This window comes from Primulina eburnea, chromosome 4 (assembly GCF_022965805.1).
Source record: "Primulina eburnea isolate SZY01 chromosome 4, ASM2296580v1, whole genome shotgun sequence".
NCBI lineage: Eukaryota > Viridiplantae > Streptophyta > Magnoliopsida > Lamiales > Gesneriaceae > Primulina > Primulina eburnea.
In genome coordinates, this window is record NC_133104.1 from 44,357,308 (window position 1) to 44,380,266 (window position 22,959).

Sequence of the window (22,959 nt, forward strand, 5' to 3'; positions counted from 1 at the left end):
CTATATCTCTCCCCATTTTTCCCCGTTTCATCTATCCCATAACTTGAGTACATCAAAAATGTCAAATTCCCCCACCATTATCTTCCTCCTCCTCCTCCTCGCGCCGGCACTGTCCATCCCCTCCTCCGTCGCTGTCGGAGCAAGAGTGGGTGGCCGGACGGAAGTGAAGGACGTGGAAAGAAACGGGGAGATTCAAGATCTCGGCAAATTCTGCGTACAACAGTACAATCTTCAGCTCCAGAAGAAGGGCAGCCAGGCTGGTACGCAGCCGCTTGAGTTCTCCAAGGTTGTGGAGGCGCAGACTCAGGTGGTCTCTGGGATCAAATATTACCTGAAAATCTCGGCTTCGGGACAGATTTATGACGCAGAGGTGGTGGTTAGGCCGTGGGTTCGTGCCAAGGAGATGCTAACTTTCGCACCTTCCCCGCGTAGCACCGGCAATTAGTTAGTGCTGTGCGACTCTTAATTACTTGAGAATGTAACATAAAAAAAGTACTAATAATATTTTAATTATTACTATTATCAAGGTGTTATTTGATTTTCGTAATGTTAAATACATCTCGTATATTAATCATCAAAAGTATATACATTAAGCCTACGTTTGGTTGAAGGATAGAGTAAACTAATGATTAGTACGTAAATGATAAAGAAAATGATTGTGATAGGATTGTAATATATGGTGTAAAATAATATTATGTTTGGTAAGATTTTTAAGTGTAGGATTATTTTGAATTTTTTGATGAAAAGACGAATTTGCCCTTCCCCTTCGCGACGGCGACAGTGGCGGTGGTGGCCGGCGGTCGGGCGGAAATGGTCTGCCGGAAAAGGTCGGCGGGTGAGAGGGCCTGAAACGTCGCTATTAGCGACGGATTTGCCGGAAATGGTCTGCCGGAAATGGTCTTGCGACGGATTTACCGTCGCCGATCTTGTTTAGATCGGCGACAATTTCTTAAAAACCGTCGCTATTAGCGACGGTTTTTGAGAAAACCGTGGCTATTAGCGACGGTTTTTGAGAAAACCGTCGCTATTTGGGACAGATTTTTACAAACCGTCGCTAACTTGAGTTTGAATTTAGGAGAAGGGTAAAAATGGAAAAATAGGAGGTATTAAGAGTGGGATAATTTATCACACCTAAATTGTCAGTATTATTTGTCCAACAAATAGTAGCTACAGTGCGGGCTTTTCAATTTTATCACGGGCCCTCGTATTTCCTAAAAATCCAACCAAACGGGTGATTAGTCGGGATAAAATAATCTATCCCGGCTAATCACCCGAACCAAACGCAGCCTAATGTTGTTATTTGAATCTATTTATTTCAAATATATTTTTATAATTTTATAAAAAAAACAATATTATTAATTACAAATTTATATTCTTACTGTGAATTTGAAATTTAATTTATTCGATATGATTAATAAATAATATATGAATTTAATTTTTTTTGTAAATTTCAAATTTATTTTTTTCATGTTTTATTTAGTTAAACTCAATGAAAATATTTAAATTTTATTTTTTTTTATCTAAATTTTATTTTTATTCTTTGTCATTAATATATAAATTTAAAATTTCATTATAAATAATCTACTATTTAATGTTCAATCACGAAAATTATTTTACACATAAATTTTATAACATAGATATTTTATTTGTAACATTTTTTAATATTTTTTTATGTTAAATATGAGCAAAATTATTTTATCTCGCAAATAAAGATTTATAAAATTGTCTAAAGAAAACACTTATTTAATTATTAACAATTAAACTATAAATCAAATCTATCCATCAAAGAAATACAAAACTATTTTGTGCATGAATCATGGTCAATAACAACCTAAATTTTGTGTATGAATCATGATCAACAGTAGATTATTTTACAATATAATGATAACCGGCCTCATATTTTTCTCAGCTTAAAATTACAAGTTATATAATAATATCATACGTGTAGAACTAATCCTCCTACAATCCTCGTTCTTTATCTACAAAAATCTAATCTTTTTTCTCTATATGAATCTAATGGTCATGTGGAAATTCCAAGTCATTCTCATTGACTTTGAAGGCTTGAGGATGTTGACCAGAACAGTACAAATTCCACATCCTGAAGTAGGCACGCTCCAAATTCTTCACCTGAAAGATGGTAGGAAAGGTGTAACGATGTATTCATTGCTTATATGCAGAGGATAATAGCCTAGTTCTAAGATAAGACGACTGACCCATCGTGCAGTGTCAAACAGAGGGCAACTCAAACGGGCAGCCTTGAGTCTGCTGGTAAGATTTTGAAGTTTCGAAGGATTCATGGCCAAAGACACCGCTTTTTCTTCGTACTCTTTCATGCTGACAAATACGAAGATAAACCGTGACAATAGGCACACAAATCCAACATCCACGTATTAGGAAAATGTAAAGAGAATGCAATTTAAAATTGATGCCATAGAAAAACGGTGTGAATAACAAACAAAACTTGCCACAAGATAATTACAGGTTGAAACACATACCTATGAACAATCATCTCGTCCCCAACTCCTGTCGCCAAACAGAGTGAACCAGCAACTCTAGTCGCCATTTTCTCAAGCGGAAGAGTGACCATAGGTAGTCCAGCCCAAAGAATATCTGTCCCTGTTGTATGTGCGTTGCAAAGAGGCCTATTCAAAAGGAAATCAAGAAAAATTTGATCATTCAATTCAATACAATAACGCATTGCTTCAAATGGTTTCTGCTATAACCAAAGTGAATGCTTACGTATCAAGAAATAAGTCTGCTAACGAACTGCGTCTGATGTGTTCCTGTTTCATTGCAACATCTGTGAAGATTATTTGGTCTGGTAACACACCTAGTGAAGCAGCACCTGGGCCATGGAATAACAAATTATCAGGATTTGCCTACGAAATATACATTTTCATTTGTCACAAGAAAAAATCTGTAGCATACGTGCACGAAGCCTCATCTCCCCTGCAGCCGGAAATCTAAGAAGCCAAAGTGCACTCTTTGGGACACGCTTAAGGATATTGCACCTGCACAAGTAAACTACATGCTTTATTTCTGAATTGCTGTATATAACACTCACAACAATGAAAGCTAAATCACGTTACCATGTCGTGAGTATTTCAGGGTCCATTTTGTAAAGTTGATTGAAACAGGCGAATATAAATTTGTCCTCAGGAAGTCCATAGTCCGATCGCTTGGGATGGCAGTTTGGATCCAGTACATCACGGTTTTTCTTAAAGAGATAACAGTATGGGTAAGAATAGCAATAATCAATATTGAAAAGTTGTGTGCATGTTCGTGAGAGAGAGAGAGAGCAGTGTTTACCTGTTTATAGTCATTCACAAAATAGCAATGAGGAAGACTAACTATTTTTTCAGAGTATATATGAGAGTAACATGTTGGAGAAACGAACTGCCATGAAACAAGAAGAAACAGTTCAAGACAATAAAGTTGCATGCATAGTAAAATAGTAAGGGCAAAAAAATACACATACATCGTCAGTAACCAAATAATGTATGTAGGTCGCTCCAGTTGTCCCAGGAAACCCCATATAAGACACCTGGATAGGAGCAGGCTGCATAGCAAATATTTCATTTCTTGCACCCTGCAGAGGACAGAGTCAAAGTCATTTACAATGCAAGAACTCAACAATGTAGCATTCAAAGATATGATGACTAACTGGAAAAAGGAAAAGTGACATCATGGTAAATTGATACCTTGGTGTACCCGTTTAGATTGATGAGCACTTGTATCTGATGTTCATTGATCATCCTCGCTATCAAATCAGATGACATTGAAGACACATCAATGAAATGCTCCGCTTCAGATTGGATACGAAGCCTCCATTCAGTGCCATCATTTGGACTCAATGCATAGCAGAATATCTATAAGGGAAACATAAAAAAATGTTAGAAAAGCAGGAATGATTAACCAAGTTAGGCACAAATGAAGCTTACCTCAACATTCTCTCTATTATGCATGCCAAAAACCGAACCCATAAGATGAGACAATGGATGGTTACCAAAGTCACTGCTTACATATCTGTAAGAGACGAGACATAATTTGAAAAAAAAAGGTACTTTCAGTCCCAACAGAGGAGATTCGGAAGGAAAATGAGGAAAAACTTGTCAACAAACCCGATCCTTAACCGGCCATTCCTGCCCCCGTTCTTTACAGGCAATGGAGGAGCGTGATTAAAAGAAGGAAGTGAATAGCGGGATGCTACTACCGAAGAATGTACTGCATATTTTTGACTGCACATATATAAAAGCTTTTCATTAGAAAATATTTCATTTGCAATCATAAAAAAAATGAATAACGAAATTTCTCACCTGATCTCCAATGCAAGCATGGAGTCAAGGGGATAAGCAATTGCATGGAAAGGCTGCACACTTGGGATGACTGACAACTAAATAAGAAGGAAAAGTCAAATAGTAATCATTATTGACAATAATTAACTGTCATATGGATGCAAATGGACAAAACGAGGGAACTAATTAATTTTCAGATGGCAGAAGGAGACGAGCATATAAAGTTTGCAAAGAGGACTTTTGACAGACCTTAATCTGTCTCCTAAGTATCCCTTCAACTTCAATAAACATCTTCTCCCGATCATCCCAGTCACAGACGCACTGAAATAAACACCATTGAACAAGCCAATCATAGTAAAGAAATTACAATCAGTTAATAAAATAAGAAGTCAGAACCAAATTAATAAGAAGTCAAACTGATAACTACTAGCTCACACCCGCCTAAACAGATGAAGTAACAATGAGATTACAAGAGAGAAATCTCTGTGAAGGAAAATACTTTTCCAGCTTGTAAGAATCATTCTCATGATATATCACAAGATTTTTAGTCCAAAAAATTCTACTCCCAAAACTTCATGTGCTCAGACGCAAAAAGATTTAGTATAAATTCACCACCTTTCCTCATATATGTCTCATCTGCCAAAGTTCCCTCATCAAAAGCTTAATAGCATGTACATCTGTTAGTATATAAAACAAGAGCATTTTCTCCTACTAAAATGACATCGTATCTTTAGCTTGAACACCTCTTCAAAAAATGAAAAACTACATCCATGGCCTTTGAAGTGTCCAAATTATTGCAATCTACTCTTCCAAAATTATAATTGCACCTACCTTACTTGAGGTTTACTAACTTCTACAACTTCCTCTGTACAAACTGAGAATATTTTGAAGGTGGCGTAACTGACGTTTCTGCCCCTGTAAACCTAATCCTTTAATTGCAATTCAAAGTTCAATTCAATAACTCGTCAACTCTAGAAACTACAACTTAGGTAATCATACAAATCTCATCACACGTGTGTATTTACCTGATTAGTGCTATACATAACACTCACAATATAACCAAAAAAACATGCATCAATTTTACACTCCTTTATTTTCCCATAAAAGAGTCATACATCATCATCTTAAGGGGAGTCAAAGAAGAATGTTCAATGCCTGAAGACAATGGTCTTCACTGCCCTCCAATAAATAACCCACCAAGTTTAATCAATCATGTCATTTTCATAACAGGTCATGGAAGAGTATTGTTGACCTAACAAAGCATGAGACAAAAGAGTCCAGGAAATTCTCAATTTGCAAAACCCGAACAATGACTACTTATTTAAACTAAGCAGATAACAAAGTGAAAGTCCTCAAAAAAGAGAGTACATCCAAATGAGCAAGAAACAAACATGGACCTGAATATCAGTAAAAAGTCATTAGTACAACTAGAAAAGCCACAAGAATTTCAATAAATGGGACACATAAGCATTTGGATATTAAGTGATGTATACAGTTTTTGGTTAACCCATTCAAATCTCAACTCAACCGACAAGATAATTTCAATAAATGGGACACATAAGCATTTGGATATTAAGTGATGTATATAGTTTTTGGACCCCATTCAAATCTCAACTCAACCGTCAAGATAAATCCAAGCTCTGATTAGCGAATTGTAGGTGTACCTGCAAAGTGTGAAGAAGGTTACATGTTGCCTCAGGGAAATCTGGGCGCAACATCAATGCTTGCTTATAACTTTTAATAGCTGCGTCCACATGACAACTGCAAGCAGCCCACAAGGTAAACAAATCATATGATCATGTTAATCATCATAAATACGAGTAAAATGTCCCAAAGTGATAATTGGAATTTGAATTTCATCAAAGGAAACTACAACGAAATGCTTCCTTTTGTGCAATTTGATAGGAAAATACAAAGGAGAAGTACAAAATGTGAGAAGAACTATTATGTTCTACATTTTCAAAATACCCAAGCCCAATATCACAGAATAAAAATCTTAAAACTGAAATCCGCATGTATAAAGTAAAATTAAAGAAAACCAAAATTTGTTTTCTTTACTAAACCCAGAATTCAAACAGAGAACTTATAACCCGACCCGTCACCCCCAAAAATATAATGATACTAAAAAGAGAATAGCTACAATGATTACCTTGTCACATAACTGCAGGATGATAAAACTAGGTGGGTAACGCACTTTCAATTCACATATGATTTCTTAGCCTACAAAATGAAGGACTAAATTTTACAAGAGAAGAAATGAAAATGTACCTGTCCTTGTAAGCGGAAGCCAAATTTGCATGAGCCTCAGCCATCATTGGTCGGATAGCAATAGCATCGAGATAGTCTTGAATCGCCTCATTAACTCTTCCAATTTCTTTGAAAGAGTTTCCTCGATTAACCAGTCCATCTGCAGCCAATGGATCTATCCTTAAGACCTCGTTGTAGCAAGATATCGCATCTGCATGATTGCCCTGTAATTGAAGAAAGTATAACCACGGACAAATTTCTGAACATATCTCATAACAAGTGAGCGACAAGTTAGGACTTGAAAATGTATTCACACCCATCCTTTCATATAGCTGCTTCTAGATCGAAAGAATGAATGGATTTGACTAAGGTAATTAGTTTAGGCAACGGCGAAAATTGTGAAAGATATTTGAACTTTGTCTGCCCATGGTTGTTTCCGGTGCCTAAACTATATGCTCTCTTAAATGGTCTTTATCAAACTAGACTGAGTAGAGTAGGTAGAAGCTTCTCATTGCATGCATTGTGACATTGGTAACTCACACAAAACTTTGATGGGCACAACCTTACCATTTCTAGAGATGAAAACAAAGCACCTTAATTTCATAAGACTAGTTTAAGCTCTTTAGACCTTTTTTAAAGGAAAAGAACCAGCATTGCACCTGTTGTTTGTATATTATAGCTAAATTATTGAAAGGGGCGGAAAGTCCTGTTGTGACAGACAGTGTTGCCTTGTAGCATTGAGCTGCAGCACTCATCATATTCCTTGAAAAAAAATAGCAGACGAAATTCATGAAAATCAAAATGATAAAAACTAGAAATTCAAGGGGAAAAGAGTCTGAAACAAGAACCATACACACAAGCGGTGCACATTGATACTTAACATACCACTCCATATAAATATTTCCAAGATTGGTGAGAGCTTGAGGATGACTTGGTTGAAGAGATAGGCATTGCTTCATAGACAAACAGAATTTGAATTAAAAAGCAGCAAACAGAAAAAAAATAATGAACCCACAACCAATTCAATCATGGTGAAAGATAATTTACGCGGTAGCAGTGAATTGCATCCTCCACTCTTCCAGCATCTTTCAATGCATTGCCCTGCAGTTGAAAAACATTAAAACAGAACATCACCTAAATGCAACAAGTATTAATTTACAAATTAAAATGTTAAACCAGCACTATTAACAAATAAAATAGCAACCAAGTTATTGTACGCCTCCAGGAATCCAGGATCACAAGCAATAGCTCGTTTGTAGTTGAGTATTGCCATATCAAGGTTGCTTTCCTCATAGTACACGCTTGCCAAGTTGCCTGCAATGGTTGGCATACATTACTGTAAATAAATCTTTCTTTTTACAATAACATGAAGTACTAAACCGTAAGATGAAAAACAAATGAATTGCAAGTTCAAACTCAGTCATATTGTCTTAGATAAGTCGAGTGCAAACTATGTCACATTATCTTAAATAAGTCAAACAGAGTACAACCTTGGTCACATTATCTTAGATAAGTCAAACAAACAGAATGTCAGATTACAACAAGATGATATGTGGATTGCTCAGATTGTGGATTACTCATCCACTGTAATTGTAACAATCTTTATTAATTAATAAAATATAAATAGTTTCTGATCAAAAAAAAAATATCTAAAAAGTAATATATGATTGCATTTTCCAACAAAATTTGATTTACTTCTTTATCCCCAAAATATTCTTTACCGGACAAGAAACACTAACCCTCACTAATTTATCAAATGGTGATAAGCGACGACAAAACTGACACTATCAAGGCGTAAAAAAGAAACTCACCAAAAGTCATTGCGCTGTCTGGTCGTGACTGCAGGGCTCGTTGATAACATATGATAGACTCTTGAGGCATTCCCAAGGCCTGGAAAATGTAAAGAAGACTGGTCTTTCCCCGAATTTTTGCCCTTGCATTTACAGCTACCCAACCTTACAACCAAATTATGTTAGAGTTTACCTTGTATACATTTCCCAAATTCAAGTAGGCATCTGAGAAGTCGGGCTTCAACTTCACAGCTTCCTGAAAATAGAACAATACACAGTCAGCAGTATGCACAAAATAAAAAATCATCCGATTCAAACAAAATATCAAAGCATACATAAATTAGACAACATCCAACTCTCAAGACCTATTACATTTTTAAAAGGATAAGAAAACATCAATCAAATACCTTGTAGTAGTGTAGGGCCCTGTTAAGATCACTCGCCTCCATACAAAGACCAGCAAGATTAGACCACGCAATGGCAAAAGTTGGCTGTATGCGGAGTGCTTCCATATAACACTTAGAGGCCTGAGAAGAAAAGACCGATTTCAAATTTTCAATTAGGAAATAGCTAACAAAGTCTATGATCCTAAGGCGGTTTCTGTTGCAATAAATTTGGTGAAGTGAATATTGCAAAATAGTTGAGACATTTCACTGAGATGATCGACAGTGTGGTTTAAATAACGGGTTTGAAAATTCAAAAAGATATTAATGCCGAAAGTCATAAGATGTAATATAACTAAGAAACCAATTACACTACCAGCAGACCATCACAAGATATAATTATTGTTCACATCATATGCATAAATCCAACACCACCACCCCCCCCCCCCCCCCCCCAAACCCAAAAAAATAACAAGCAATTGTTGAATAGCTGAAAAATGGTGCCAGGCTAGCGATTGGACACCTGCTTTATTACCTCTTGCACTAGTCCTTGAGCTTTCATCAGATTTCCAAGGTTACTATGAGCATCAACCTAATAAGTTGCATGTTAACACAGATGTGAAACTACCAACACGTTGATAAGGATGGTAACATAATTAAAAGAAAAAGAAACTTACCAAAAGAGGATTCAAAGCAAGTGATTGACGACAGCATTGGGCTGCCTCATTCAACCTTCCTTTTCTCATGTAAGCACTGGCTAAGTTAGACCATGCATCAGCAAAATTAGGTCGAAGCTGTATATAAAATTTACATCATAAATAGACAGCACAGTTATATTATATTACACTGAAGTGTGCAGTTAATCGAAGATACTAGTATAGTAAATATCAAAGTGACAGACCGACCTCAATCCCAATACTAGTATAGTTATATCAAAGTGACAGACGGACCTCAATCGCAATCAAGTAATAGCGAATAGCAACATCAATGTTGCCTTTCTCCTGCCAGAAAAATATAAATAACACAAGTCAGAAACTTCACCGTCAAACTAGGAAAAGTTCAGTGTCAGGAAAAAAACCATCACAAAAACATACTTTCCAAGCATTTGCCATATTCCCATAGCACTCGGCAAAATGTGGATCAATTCTAAGAGCTTCTTCGTTCTTCGCAATGCACAAATCGAAGTCGTGTAACTAGAAAACAAACAGTACAAATTCTAGCTTGAGTTGATGTCTTGCTGAACGTACTAGTTCAACTTTAGTAACCCAATAATAAAAGTATAAAACGTAACATAAAAACATGTAGCAAACCAGTAACCTGATAATAAACAGCACCCAACAGAAGAAGGTTATCAGTGCGTCGCGGATTTCTATCATACACAGCCTTGCTATGTTCTAATGCCTGCTTATAATTTCCTGCTTTGTAATTCTGATGAGCAAGGTTCAAGAGCATGTCCACACCAACTGAATAATGAGAAATAAGAGGACAAACCCAGTAAGACTCCGTAAATATAATTGTACTCCAAACTAACATATGAATTAAATTAGAAAAGTTTATTGCTCCATATGTCCTTGTGATTTGGCTTCTATCATTTTAACTCTCAATTAAACGATCCACATTCTCGTCACAATTCATATTCAGGAAAATGCTTTCATTGCCTGGACATCTACTGATAGATGCTCATGCTAGGTTCAAATAATTGTGGGGACCTCCCAAAAGATTGAAAAAGAAGATTCTCAAAACTTGGAATATTCTTATTTGTTTATGGAAGGGCATTTTTGTTTATAGTGCTCTGTAAAAAATATTGTTGCATTTCTTGAAGGTACATTTTGAGAGAATCTCAACCATAAAATTAAGGTCAGATCATACAATTGGAAAAAAACTGCATTGCCGTAAAAATTATTCCAATTGCAGTGGCATCATATGCTAAAGTTTGAACATATCTATTAAACTTTAGTAATACTGCAAATACTTATCCATCGATAATAATCTTTAGATAATAAGCAGCAGTAAATCCACATATCTATACAAAATAAGAGTTGGAAGTACAGGGACAATGATTTCAATGTCAGTGAGTTGGAAGTTTAATTCCTCTACTGCAATCAACTTTCTACAAGTTAATGAATAATGTCTTGGGAATATTAACCCATAATCCATATACTAACTTTGTTATTCCATTAAAATCCATAACTAATACCCAGAAGATCCCAGGCATGCTAAGATATTTTTGCGTTAGAAGGTCCATGATAACATTTAGTACTTCAAGCTTCAGAGTAGTATTCCCCCCACCCCCAAATTTCTTGTTCAGTATAAGTGTAGAACATCTGAAAGAAGAAAAACTGAAAGCGTGAATCCTCTTCCTCCCGCTAAAAGTAGCCAAAGTATCTTGTCCCACCATGAGCACCTCTTATTTACACCCAATAAACATGGGTGGCAATAAAAGTATAAAACTTATTTTTGCTCTTTGTAAAACGTAGGCCATCAATTTGGGTCAAAAACTGAGAAAGAAGAGCCTCAAACAATAGATTTTGAAAAACGATTCCGGTCCTTCTGGATAGGTAAACTGGTCAGGCTATGCATCAACATAATAGATGTGTAGAAGATTTTTCGAAATATCTATAAATCTACATACATGAATGAAGGACGTCTATTTAGAAAGCATTTGTGCATTTAGGATTAAATTTTATTTCCATATTTTCTATCGGCATAAATACTCATTATCTTCCTCTTCAAAGCCCTTTCAGTGCTCTAGAGGCAATTTGCCCCCCACCCCCCTCTTCTGAGAACTGCCAACTGCCTATAAAATTTGTAACTAAAACGACTTTAATTGTTTCATGTGGTTTTTACATTGCTCCTAGCAATGATAAGTATCATCATGATTCAATAGCTGATATGAGTTCTTCCAATTTGGAATTTTCGGTAATTGGATTAAAAAAAGGCATCCCAAGACTAAAGCTAAATTATAGAGACAGTGTAATTGTATCACTGAGCAACTTGAGATGGACCACATCATTTTTGAAATTCGAATAGCACTCAGTGTCAAGGCTTATCACATAGAATGCTTAAAGTAAATAAATTTTGTTCCCGGTTTTTTAAAAATAGTTGCAGCAATACAAATCATTCAAACCAAATATTTACTTAGACAACAAAACAGCCCACAGCTTTTGCAACTTTTATATTTTCCTGAATTCAGATAACAAAATTCTGAAAAGGATAAATTTTTTTAATTTCTCGATAAGACTCACAATTCCACAAGTAACAATGAAACTAACTCATCAAACACTCAAAACCCTAATTATAGTAACAAACAAGACAAAAAGTACTAAGCAAAACGTAATACAATAATCACAAAACTCAATAAAATGGAACCTTCGCTCGAAAGCTCCGGCTTGACGTTAACCCCAGAGGAGAAAGACAGAGATGGATCGTCTATGTGATGATCGGCCACGACATTGTAAGGAGCCCTAGACCCCACCTGCGACTGCTGCTGCTGCCGCGGTACCTGTTGCAGGCTCAGGTTGTACTGCCGCGGATTGCTCTGCAACGAGAGCATGACTCGTGATCTAAACAACTACCACCTCCGCCGCGTAATTAATCTCATAAAACTGCGGAAAAGTTCGAAATCCCAACGGAGAAAGGGAAATCGGGGAGGAGAAATCCCTGAGAAGGGTATTTTCTAGAGAATTGTATAAAGACAAAAGTTAAAAAGAATAATGAAAGGAAAGTAGAAAAGAATAGATTTAGAAAAAGAAAAGGAAAAAGGAAAAAGAATAGAATAAGATTCGCAAGAAACGCAATTTCACCCCTAAAGATATATTGTTTTCACTTTTCGAACCGAAACATTGTCAAATCGATACCATATACCCCATATCCCAGTTTTCTTTTCCAAATGCTTTTTATGATTTTCTTGATTTGGGAAGCAGATTACAATTAGGTCTTTCATTTCATATATTGTCTCGAGCTTGATATTTTAATGTTAAATGAGCTACAAATCATCAGCTTAAATGCTTATTTTAATATACATTTCAATATTTGATTATCTCGAGTCAATTGATTGGAACAAGTTCAATTAGCACGATTTTTACATTTTTGAGTTAGAAAAAATTATTATATTAGAATTTCAAACTTGAATAATCGTCTCAAACTTCAAATATTAATGTTATATGAGCTACAAATCACAGACATCAGCATGATTTTTTGAGGGTTTAGAATATGAAAGATTGAAATAAAGTAAAGAAGATAAGCTAAAAATAAAATTTTCTGAAATAATAAGAATACAAATGATTTTATACCACAACATTAAAAATATATTGATTAATTGCATATACTCGTACTCCACAACAAGTCAAGCTATGCAAAGGTAGATATGGAGCGACCGAGAGAACAAAAAAAAAATTCAGCTAATCAAAAGTGTTACTTTCAACGGTCTCTGCTTTTTATCTGAAACCGATTATACGATGTCATTGAATGCGTTGGACAATAGGTTATCTTTTTAGCACTTGGATACCCTCAAAGAGCACGGATCTCTCCCAACAAAGATCTATCTACATGAAGCCGACCAGATAAATATATATTGTTATATATAAATTAGTAAAATATTTTTACGACGAGAGGGAGAGTGGGAAAAGGGGGTAGCTTGGGGGAGGGTGTTGAGCCATAAATATATTCGTTAAATAAAGCTCGAGTTCGGCTCGATTATAAACGAGTCAAGTTCAAATATTCAAAAATTCGGCTCAACTCGATTACATTCCTATTTGAAAGTACTTTAATCTAGTACAATAATTGATTTTATTCAATTTTGGATGTGAATGCTGGAACAGTCGATTTATATATACTATAGATCATATACAATTGGGATGACACTATTTAAGAGTAGGCCCCTAATTTAGTTGGCCGTTAAAAATTTGTCTTTAACTAACAAGTCAAATATGTCAGCACTATCTTGATTAAATACAGTCATTTAACGAAAATACATATATATTTGACTAATTTCTTCATGATAATCGTTGTCCGAAAGTTCAATCGTACGTGAAACTCAATCATCAAAAATGTGATTTAATCACTTTTCAATAAACTAATATATGAGTGATTATGAAAAATTAAAATAAATTAATAATTATTTAGGAATTTTATCGAGAATGATAAAAAAAAATAATTGTTGTAGAATATTTTTTAGAGTGAGTCTCATGTCAGACCGTCTCACGGGTCATAATTCGTGAGACGGGTCAACCCTACCCATATTCACAATAAAAAGTAATACTCTTAGCATAAAAAGTAATACTTTTTCATGGGTGATCCAAATAAGAGATCCGTCTCACAAATACGACCCGTGAGACCTTCTCACACAAGTTTTTGCCTATTTTTTAATGTATATAGAGGGATATTTCCGATTTCTTAAAGGTCAAATGGCAGCTTAATTTCAACTATCAACAAATTGTGAAAATTCAGAGGCCGACGTTCGGATGAGGATTACCCTACACACTTTTTCATTCACACCTGTGGGCTTCTGCCTACGTGACATGCCCACAACCACACAAAATTTTTTGTTTTGTTTTGTTAAAAAAAGGCTGACCAATCATGCACTGCCACGTAGGCGATGCTCATGATATCCTGCACACCTGGTGTGCAGGATAACAAATTCGTGTATATATATATATATATAGAGACACACACATAGTGACACAGTGGACGTTTCAATAAAAACACTGAGAGAGACTTGATCACAAAATAGAGTCAACCCCTAGAGTCATATATATATATATATATATATATATATATATATATGAGATTTGGTCAAAATTTGTTCCATGGCCAAGTCTAAGACATAGCATACTTGTTTTGTGTATTAGTTGAAAGTTATGGAGTTGAGATATGTAAACTATGATTAATGTATTGGTGTATGAAACATATTTGGGGCATAGATATAATTTATGGAACAATTACATCTTTTATTCGGTAAATTTTTTACTTTTTGACAACTTAGATATTTTACATGTATTGTCAAATTTCAGTTATATTTTGTTATATATTTTTATTTTGTAATTTAAATCTTTATTTCCAAAGTGGCAGCACTACGACGTGGATGCATGTGAACTGACATGATGCTGATATGTGTATTATTATATCAGTACTCCTAATGAAAAATAATTAAAATTATCAAAATTTGAAATATTCAAGATAAATACTGAAATTTAACAAAATAGCAAGAAAGGTAAAAATGCAATGTTATTTTTTCATAATAAAATATATAATTATAATATATTTTGTGTGTATCATTTGATTTAGCATAAGTTAAGGTATGTGTCATCTTTGACTGATATATTTGACTAACTCTATTTAATCACAATTAATGCACTACAATCAACGCTATCCAGATATATATCACAATCATTTTCACTTCTTAGCTAGCTAGCCTAACCGATATTATCGGGAATTTATTACTTTCATTGGCCGGAATTTAAAGTTTTAATTGGCCTAATAATTATCGATCTCCACCAATGAAAGTAATTTAAAGATTTTTAGTCGGTTCGGTGTTAACAATTTTTGCTATATATTTATTCACAGCTTGAATATTGAAATGGTCTTCATATGATATCTGGAGCCAATATATTATTTAAAATTTATCACTTAAATTTTTTTAACTAGTGAGCTATTTTCTTCCCATTCTATGAAAACATTAATTTCAAATTAATAAAGAGGATATATATAGCAAGAAAGAGTGAAATTTAAATTTTCGTATTGTATACATGAGAGCTAGGAAGCCATTCCAGAATATGAAAAGAAATACATATTTTACAACTATTATGACTAATTACACACAATATGACACAAACACACACACACATTTCACTATGTATGTATCGATTTGTGTCATCCACTATAGATGACCGCAAATCTTGCACACATTTATTCACCATTCTTACAGTAACTTTAACAATATTATTGTTTCAAAGCACAAACTATATCTTGTTTCTACAGAAATGCAGTCGTCTCATTAATTTCCAGGCTCGGTTTGCAAATCAGCATCAGCTGCTTGACCGGCATAGTAGCAGCACCTGCATCCGCCATAGCCATAGCTGCGACCACAGCATCCATAACGGCAGCCGCCACCATAGCCACCACGGTTTCCTCCTCCATATCCACCTCTTCCAGGGTAGCCACCATATCCTCCTCTTCCAGGGTAGCCACCATATCCACCACGGTTTCCTCCATACCCTCCTCCCGGATAGCCTCCATATCCTCCTCCCGGATAGCCTCCGTATCCTCCTCCGGGATATCCTCCGTATTGGTCTACCCCTACTTCATTTGTCTCATCATTTTCTGAGAAAATAGACAATTGGCAACCCCTTACATTTTGTTAACAAGATAAAGTTTTTTATACATCAAAATAATTATTTGAAATCAAACTAGAAGTACTTACCAGTACCCTCAGTATTGGAGGCCTCGGCCAATTCCCTACCAGCCACTTCAGTAGAGATGAGAAGATACGTGGATAAGAAGAAGCCAAGAAAGAGAAGTGCCTTCAAGCCCATATTTCTTCGAAAATATTTAATCCAATTTACTTAGATATTTGGTTTTGATTTTGGATGAGAATGTAGGCGCATTCGAGTCTCTATTTATAGGCACAAAATTGGGATGCTGTGAAGTGTGAACTAAGAGGTCGCAAGCTAGAGTAGGCCCTTGATATAGTTGGCTGTTGCAGAAATGTCTTTAATTAACTATATATTCATACTTTATGTAATGACCACACCACTATCCCGCAATCATTTCCCATAGGAGTTCTCCAGCCCAAGCACTTATTCGAACCCAAGATCTATATGTCCAAGTGGTCATGGGTTCGAATCTTGGGAAGGCTGGAGAAGTCCTATGAATAATGATTGCGGGAGAATGGTGTCGGGTCATTACACTTTAACCATTTATTTTTTCTGCTCGCCTCGTTGCATGGTGGCCTATGACATTCGATTTTCTTGGTACCATACTCGTTCGTATTAGTTTCATATATTACAGTAAATTTCAGAAAATATTGAATTTGGTACGTACGTTTTGTGCTTAATTCACCTTTATTGCTGTCCTATATATTTACAACCTGAGATGTAAATACAACCACCATTCTCAGGGTATTAAATGACAATGTCAATCGAAAATGAATAGCCAGCTGAGTTTTGTGGGTGCAGCACGCAGGTGTTAACTAGGTCATATCCCCCCACATATTTGTATTAGTTTAATATTAATATTTTTTGTTCGCTTCACTGAAATAATTATAAAATCCCATAAATAAACCAAGTTCAGAAATATTATGCAACGCCATGAAATAACGATATCAGAGCCCGACCTGTCTTAAATAGTGTGGTACTTCGGGGATGAATCAAGCCGAAACTGGTAGAAATGTGATGCCTATGGAAGATGGCTGGAAGTGATTTCCAGTGTCAAGAGATTACACGGACAAGGAACGGCTCCTTGCAGACTTCTAAGCAAAGCGAAACATATATGAATTTTTCTCATGTGCAGAATGAGAGGGATTTCAATACCTTATAAATATGAGAGTATTAAAAAAATTTGATAGATATTATTCATACAAACAAGACGCACCACTCTGCACCTAAGATGAGGTTCAATGCCTAACAAAAACTACCAAAATGAAAATAAAAAAATAAAAAAATAGTGTTCGGTGTTTCTTCCATCAATCATCCGACACCCAATTTTTTGGGTTCGACAGTTCCATCTATAATTTATCATTCATGGACGTCGATAAGATCCTTCCATTAGCAACAATATTAGAAATGCTATAGATTATAAAATAGAGAGCGGTAAACTACTAGACGTCAAATCTCTTTTATGGTCGAAGCAGACCTTTTAAACTCATACATGTACGCTTGGCTAGCATGCATCTTATTTTTTAGAGCATGCAACTTCTACAATGGCACGGACAAATTAACTTGTACAGTCGGCTGAGGCCACTCGGTCCACATCATTTAAACGTGTGAATTAATTTCAATCTGTCTTCGCAATGCAACTTGGACAATTGCACGGACAAATTGATAATTGTCGTGACATTATTTTTTAAATTTTAATATCATATTTTATTTATGTCAATAAATGGTCATTATTGTTGAGAAAAATTAAATTTTATTAAACTATATCATATTATTAACCTAATAATATAGGAAGAATTGGGCGATGTGTCTCTTTTTATTTTATTAAATGTGAGCCTATCACAATAATTATTTGGTAGGTTGGTATGACCAAATAACATTTATCTATTACAATTATTAACGTCGAGGCCTGAATAATGACCATTTTTACTCTATCATGTCATACAAAGTTTTTTCTCCGAAATACACCTACCCTATAATACCATTATTTTTTTAAAAATAAATTACATTAAATTAAAAAATACCCTAATTAATCTCATTATATTTTATATATAAAAGTTTATTATATACCAATTTAAAACTATATTTTAGATCAAAATTTAATTTACGTGCATGCATCGTGTGCTTACGTTCATTAGGCCATCTCCAACCCAAAACTCTATTTTAAAGCAACTCTACTCTAAAATAGTGCAGTTTCTGCACCGAATACAATATCCATCTTCAACTCATCTACTTCAAATCTTACTCTAAAAAAGTATATTCTCGGAATATTCTATTTTATTTTATTTATTTCATTTTTTTATAAGTTATTAAATATATATTTTTTATAATGTGTGATATAATTATAATTATATTTTATATTAAATATATTTAATATTTTATTTTTAATAAATGTGATAATATTACAAAAATGATTAATTTAATTATTTTAAATATATTATTGAAATAAAATTAATACATGGCATTAAATTAAATAACATATTACAAATAGGGGTGAGCAAGATTTCGGTTAAACCGAATTAACTGACCAAACCGAGCCAATTCGGAAATCCGGTTCAGTTATTTCAGAAATTCGGTTTTTAAATTTAAAAAATTCGGTTATATCGGTTAATTCGGTTCGGTTACGGTTTTCAAAAATTTGAAATCATTAACCGAATTAACCGATATAATAAATATTATTATTTAATAATTTTTTATTTATCAATTTTTATAAATATTTTAAATTTTTATTTTAAAATCGATATAATATGTATTAATTGTGTTCAAATAAAACTTATACATTTGTGATGTGTGTGATTTTATGTTTTTATGCATTTGTGTGAAGTGTAGTGTTAAAAAAAATTACATATATAATTGAAGTTAAATCACATTTTTTTTAAAAAAAAAACTAATTGGTTAATTCGGTTACCGACCGAATTAACCGATTTTAATTCGGTTCGGTTTTCATCGGTTATGAAAATTAATTCGGTTGGATCGATTATGGCTAAAAAATTTCGGTTCGGTTCGATTATGGCTATTTCGGTTCGGTCGGTAACCGAATTAACCGAATGCTCACCCCTAATTACAAATACTCGTTCAAATATTTGAACGACTATATTCATCCCATAAATGATCAATTAAAGCATTTCGTAATGCATAACGAGCGTCTTTGTCTTTTAATTTTTATGATTTTATATTAATTATTAAAATTATATAATAATATTATCTAATTATTAAAATAAGATAATAAATTTTATACTATTATTTAAATATATCTAATTATTAAATTAATATAAACAAAAAAAAAGTTAAAAAAATAAAAAAGAACTCTGCGCCACATTTGGCGCAGAGAAGAAGCCACAACCCCTTATCGGTATGATCAAATTACATCAGAATAATATTACTATGATATCCCTCGATTATATGACTTTATTGATGAAATATTCTTTAATGTTCCTAAAATAACATTTTTTTTTCAAATCTTCCAATATTTCATTTATCTACATTTTCAAATCCAATTATATCTTTATCTATATATTTAATTTTTTAGATAACTATACCATCATTAATAAAAAAATATATATATGAAGAAATCATTAATTTGAAAATAAAAAATTATAATTGATATATGGTCTTTCATCAATTTTTATGGTTAGAACATTACACACTTATTTTAATATAAATCAAATTAATTACCAAAAAAATAAAATCCAAATAAAATTTTCAAGAAATAAAATAATTGTATAAGTACGCAACTCGTTCTCCAAAATACTAATGTGTGAATAAGAGTCGGACGAATAAAAATGAATTAAAAAATATATATTTGAATCAGAATCGGAAGAATAAAAACGATAAGATGAGGTAATTAATATGCAAATAAAGTCAAATTCAAACCTGATAAAGATTTACAAATAGTTCCAAATATAACATTTGGATATACACTCCGCATATCAGAAGACAACATGGCTGGGATACATGGGATAGTTGGACTCCAAGCAACTAACCCATCTACTTTGGTGTCTCTGTTTGGAAGAAAATTCTCCTATTGCTTAGGCAATATTAGAGACACTGAGTATAGGTACAAACCAATTGTCTCTTGGAAGCGGAGCTATACTTCAAGGCCATTCAACTCCAACAAGACTCCAAGACGATGGTTTCCACTTTGCCACAATCGAAGGAATATCACTCGGTCAAAAAAAACTTGAAATTGATGAAGATGAGTTTGAATTCAGTGTTTTATTTGACTCTGGCTCGTCAATCTCACATCTCAAGGAAAGTGGATATGAATCAATCGTGGAGGAAGTGGACAACCTGATGGCGGGATTTTTAGATCCCGCGTATATAGGAGATGGCGAACAATGCTACAAGGGTAATATGGATCGAGAACTAGATGGATTTCCTCTTTTGACATTTCATTTTTCTGAAGGAGCTGATTTCGAGGTAGGAGTCGAGGGCATGTTTCTCCCCTTTAACAAAAGCATCTTCTGTTTGGCCATTCATAGAAGTGAGAGTTAGAGTAATATAATAGGAGTGTTGGCCCAACAGTTCTACAATGTTGGCTTTGATTTCGATGCCAACAGGATTTATTTTCGTCACGTAGATTGTGATGCATTGGAAGGTTGACTTTCTATTAATCTTTCTTGTTTTGAGTAGGTGATTTGTGGATGCAGTATAAACCATGCACAAATCTTTCATTTTCTGTTGCCTCTTTTAATGTAATTTGAAATATTTTGTGATTTCGTCTGATTTTTTTTTTTTTTGAATTCTCTAAAACTCTTCTCTTACCCATATCGACATTTTTATCAATGCATGTTGTGTTTGGACTCTATCAGGTAAAATAGAACGCAAAAGATTAAGATCTAAGTTCATCTATTTGGTTGATTGATTTTTGAGAGAGAATTTCATATATTGATTTTTGTGTTTGTGTCACTAGCTCCTTAAAAATTTCATATATTTCATTTTCTGTTGCCTCTTCTAATGTAAGAGTGGGTCTCATGTGAGACCGTCTCACAGATTTTAGTCTGTGAGACGGGTCAACCCTACCCATATTCACAATAAAAAGTAATACTCTTAGCATAAAAAGTAATACTTTTTCATTGATAGCCCAAATAAGAGATCCGTCTCACGAATACGACCCGTGAGACCGTTTCACACAAGTTTTTGCCCTAATGTAATTTGAAAACAATCCCATTCGTCTTGTATTTGAAAACAATAAATGCTAGAAATAGGTTAAATAGTATTTATGCACTAATCTCACGAGGTAATTCTCACCGTTGATTGTACTGAATTAAGCCTCAAATATCACAAGTCCAACATCTTTCTCCACAAAATTTTTAGAACAACCTTCACATTGATGAAGGGATTATAATTAAACCTATAAAAAAATTAATCTATTTTTTAGCACGTGATATAATAAAAATTCTATATAATATAAAGTATTAATTTAAATAAATAATATTTTTTTATCCTTTGAAAATTTTATCTTCTGTTGCTGATTTTGATTCCAATGGGCAATTAAGAACTAAAGAAGCCATCGCCCACACCCAAACATAGCCACCCTTCACCTCCTCCACCACCACATGCATAAAGGACACCCGCCTCCCCTCAGCGCCTACCACCACCTGCACCAAAGCACAAGGCCCCAATTTAAAATGGATTTTTAACTGATTGTATTGTGGCTTATTTGCAATGAAATTTAAGGCTACTGCTATTTATTTATTTCCTTCATTTATATACACCGATTTATTCTTAAATTTTTTACGAAAAAATTACATTAAATGAAATTTTACATCACTATTTGGTTATGAACAAAGTGATTGCAACCAGGGGTAAATCCAAAATTCAAAATGAGGCAAATATTACAACGTGCATCACCAAAAAAATAGGCAAATATTACAACGTGAACGTGCAAACTTACTCCTAAAAACTAGGGCTAAGCTACTCTATTATTATTAAAATGAAACAGACCAGCTAAATCCACGAAAGGATGCTAAAGCTATTGATGTAGCCTCTTGTCGCTACCTACTCAACAGAAGCAAAAATCCCATCAAGATAGATTGAATTGACGACCTATACTTATGCTGCTTCGATGGCGCTTTTTCGACTTATCTTCGCTCTGGACACGAGCGCTAGTGGACACGGGGAGGGAGCAGGCGAAGCATGGTAGAATTAACAAGTCCAAGGAAGACCCACTATTATTGACCAAGTCATCCAACGAAAACTGGATCAGTGTGGAAAATTTTTAAATATTCGATGCAAAATGGCTATTTTTTTTTTTTTTGCTATCAATACTATGTTTTATGGATCTAATATGCATAAAGAGTTGTCTCTTTATTGAAAGAATTAATGATCTCATGCATCATCTTATAAAAGAGTGGTCTTTGCACACAAAAAATTAATAAAAAGTAAAGGAAACCATATATTAGATTAATCCTTATCAATAATTAAGTAATTGACGTAAATGATCTCAATTATTTTAAAAAATTTCAAACAATGATGTAAAATATTGAAAAAACTATTACACCTCGAAGAAAGAATAAATTCTCTCAAAATATTAGACAATTCGTTGTTGATTGAATGAACATGATCAGCCAACATCTACATAATGAAGAGATAGATTATATCATGTATAAAAATAATTATATCTTATCACACTTCTACGGCCCGCTTCGTTGAAAATCGTCCAAAATTTTAAATAAAAAAAATTTCAATGTAGCTATTACACTACAAAAAACCGTTCATTTAGCGACGGTTTGTAAGTAGCAACGGTTGTTCAATGTTTGTTGGAAAGCAAAAATCACACAGTCTGTATTTGGAACTATATGAGAATCTATTCGGGTCATTAATTTGGATTTGAAATCAAAGGCCCGAATTTATTACATTTGAAATCTGT

The 22,959-nt window shown here is 34.0% G+C and overlaps 4 protein-coding genes across 5 annotated transcripts; 2 read left to right on the forward strand and 2 right to left on the reverse strand.

Moving 5' to 3' along the window:
- The first annotated feature begins 58 nt into the window (after positions 1–58).
- LOC140830347 (cysteine proteinase inhibitor B) lies at positions 59–445 on the forward strand. The gene has a single exon (XM_073193618.1). The coding sequence runs from the start codon at positions 59–61 to the stop codon at positions 443–445; it is 387 nt and encodes a 128-aa protein (XP_073049719.1).
- Positions 446–1,817: 1,372 nt separating this feature from the next.
- On the reverse strand, positions 1,818–12,431 carry LOC140829432 (probable UDP-N-acetylglucosamine--peptide N-acetylglucosaminyltransferase SEC). The gene is made up of 28 exons (XM_073192665.1): positions 12,085–12,431; positions 10,033–10,178; positions 9,810–9,908; positions 9,666–9,716; positions 9,393–9,509; positions 9,251–9,307; positions 8,740–8,859; positions 8,526–8,588; positions 8,354–8,432; positions 7,747–7,856; positions 7,590–7,643; positions 7,428–7,495; positions 7,202–7,304; positions 6,564–6,766; positions 5,960–6,056; positions 4,545–4,616; positions 4,317–4,393; positions 4,122–4,238; positions 3,942–4,026; positions 3,702–3,869; positions 3,479–3,589; positions 3,310–3,396; positions 3,090–3,217; positions 2,929–3,011; positions 2,740–2,845; positions 2,496–2,642; positions 2,214–2,334; positions 1,818–2,127 (listed from the first exon to the last, which is right to left on the reverse strand). The coding sequence occupies exons 1-28, from the start codon at positions 12,266–12,268 to the stop codon at positions 2,014–2,016; spliced, it is 2,967 nt and encodes a 988-aa protein (XP_073048766.1). The 5' UTR covers positions 12,269–12,431; the 3' UTR covers positions 1,818–2,013.
- Positions 12,432–15,434: 3,003 nt separating this feature from the next.
- On the reverse strand, positions 15,435–16,312 carry LOC140829987 (glycine-rich protein-like). Of its 2 annotated transcripts, none has more exons than XM_073193269.1 (2): positions 16,142–16,312; positions 15,435–16,035 (listed from the first exon to the last, which is right to left on the reverse strand). In XM_073193269.1, exons 1-2 carry the CDS (start codon positions 16,245–16,247, stop codon positions 15,710–15,712), a joined length of 432 nt encoding a protein of 143 aa, XP_073049370.1. In that variant the 5' UTR covers positions 16,248–16,312; the 3' UTR covers positions 15,435–15,709. The 2 variants fall into 2 exon arrangements, with proteins under 2 accessions (XP_073049370.1, XP_073049369.1); XM_073193268.1 differs by having other exon boundaries at positions 16,136–16,312.
- A 3,717-nt stretch (positions 16,313–20,029) lies between these two features.
- LOC140830348 (aspartic proteinase CDR1-like) lies at positions 20,030–20,582 on the forward strand. Its single transcript, XM_073193619.1, has 2 exons — positions 20,030–20,050; positions 20,121–20,582. Exons 1-2 carry the CDS (start codon positions 20,030–20,032, stop codon positions 20,580–20,582), a joined length of 483 nt encoding a protein of 160 aa, XP_073049720.1.
- Positions 20,583–22,959: the final 2,377 nt, after the last annotated feature.

Bases quoted from the DNA above. Each gene is read 5' to 3' on its own strand.
- LOC140830347 (XM_073193618.1), top strand. From the start codon at position 59: ATGTCAAATTCCCCCACCATTATCTTCCTCCTCCTCCTCCTCGCGCCG.
- LOC140829432 (XM_073192665.1), bottom strand. From the start codon at position 12,268: ATGCTCTCGTTGCAGAGCAATCCGCGGCAGTACAACCTGAGCCTGCAA. The intron at 9,308-9,392 runs GTAAGTTTCTTT...GCAACTTATTAG, and splicing joins TTGCTTTGAATCCTCTTTTG to GTTGATGCTCATAGTAACCT. The intron at 4,027-4,121 runs GTTTGTTGACAA...CGTCTCTTACAG, and splicing joins AATGGCCGGTTAAGGATCGG to ATATGTAAGCAGTGACTTTG.
- LOC140829987 (XM_073193268.1), bottom strand. From the start codon at position 16,247: ATGGGCTTGAAGGCACTTCTCTTTCTTGGCTTCTTCTTATCCACGTAT. The intron at 16,036-16,135 runs GTAAGTACTTCT...CTATTTTCTCAG, and splicing joins CTCCAATACTGAGGGTACTG to AAAATGATGAGACAAATGAA.
- LOC140830348 (XM_073193619.1), top strand. From the start codon at position 20,030: ATGGCTGGGATACATGGGATA. The intron at 20,051-20,120 runs GTTGGACTCCAA...CCTATTGCTTAG, and splicing joins TGGCTGGGATACATGGGATA to GCAATATTAGAGACACTGAG.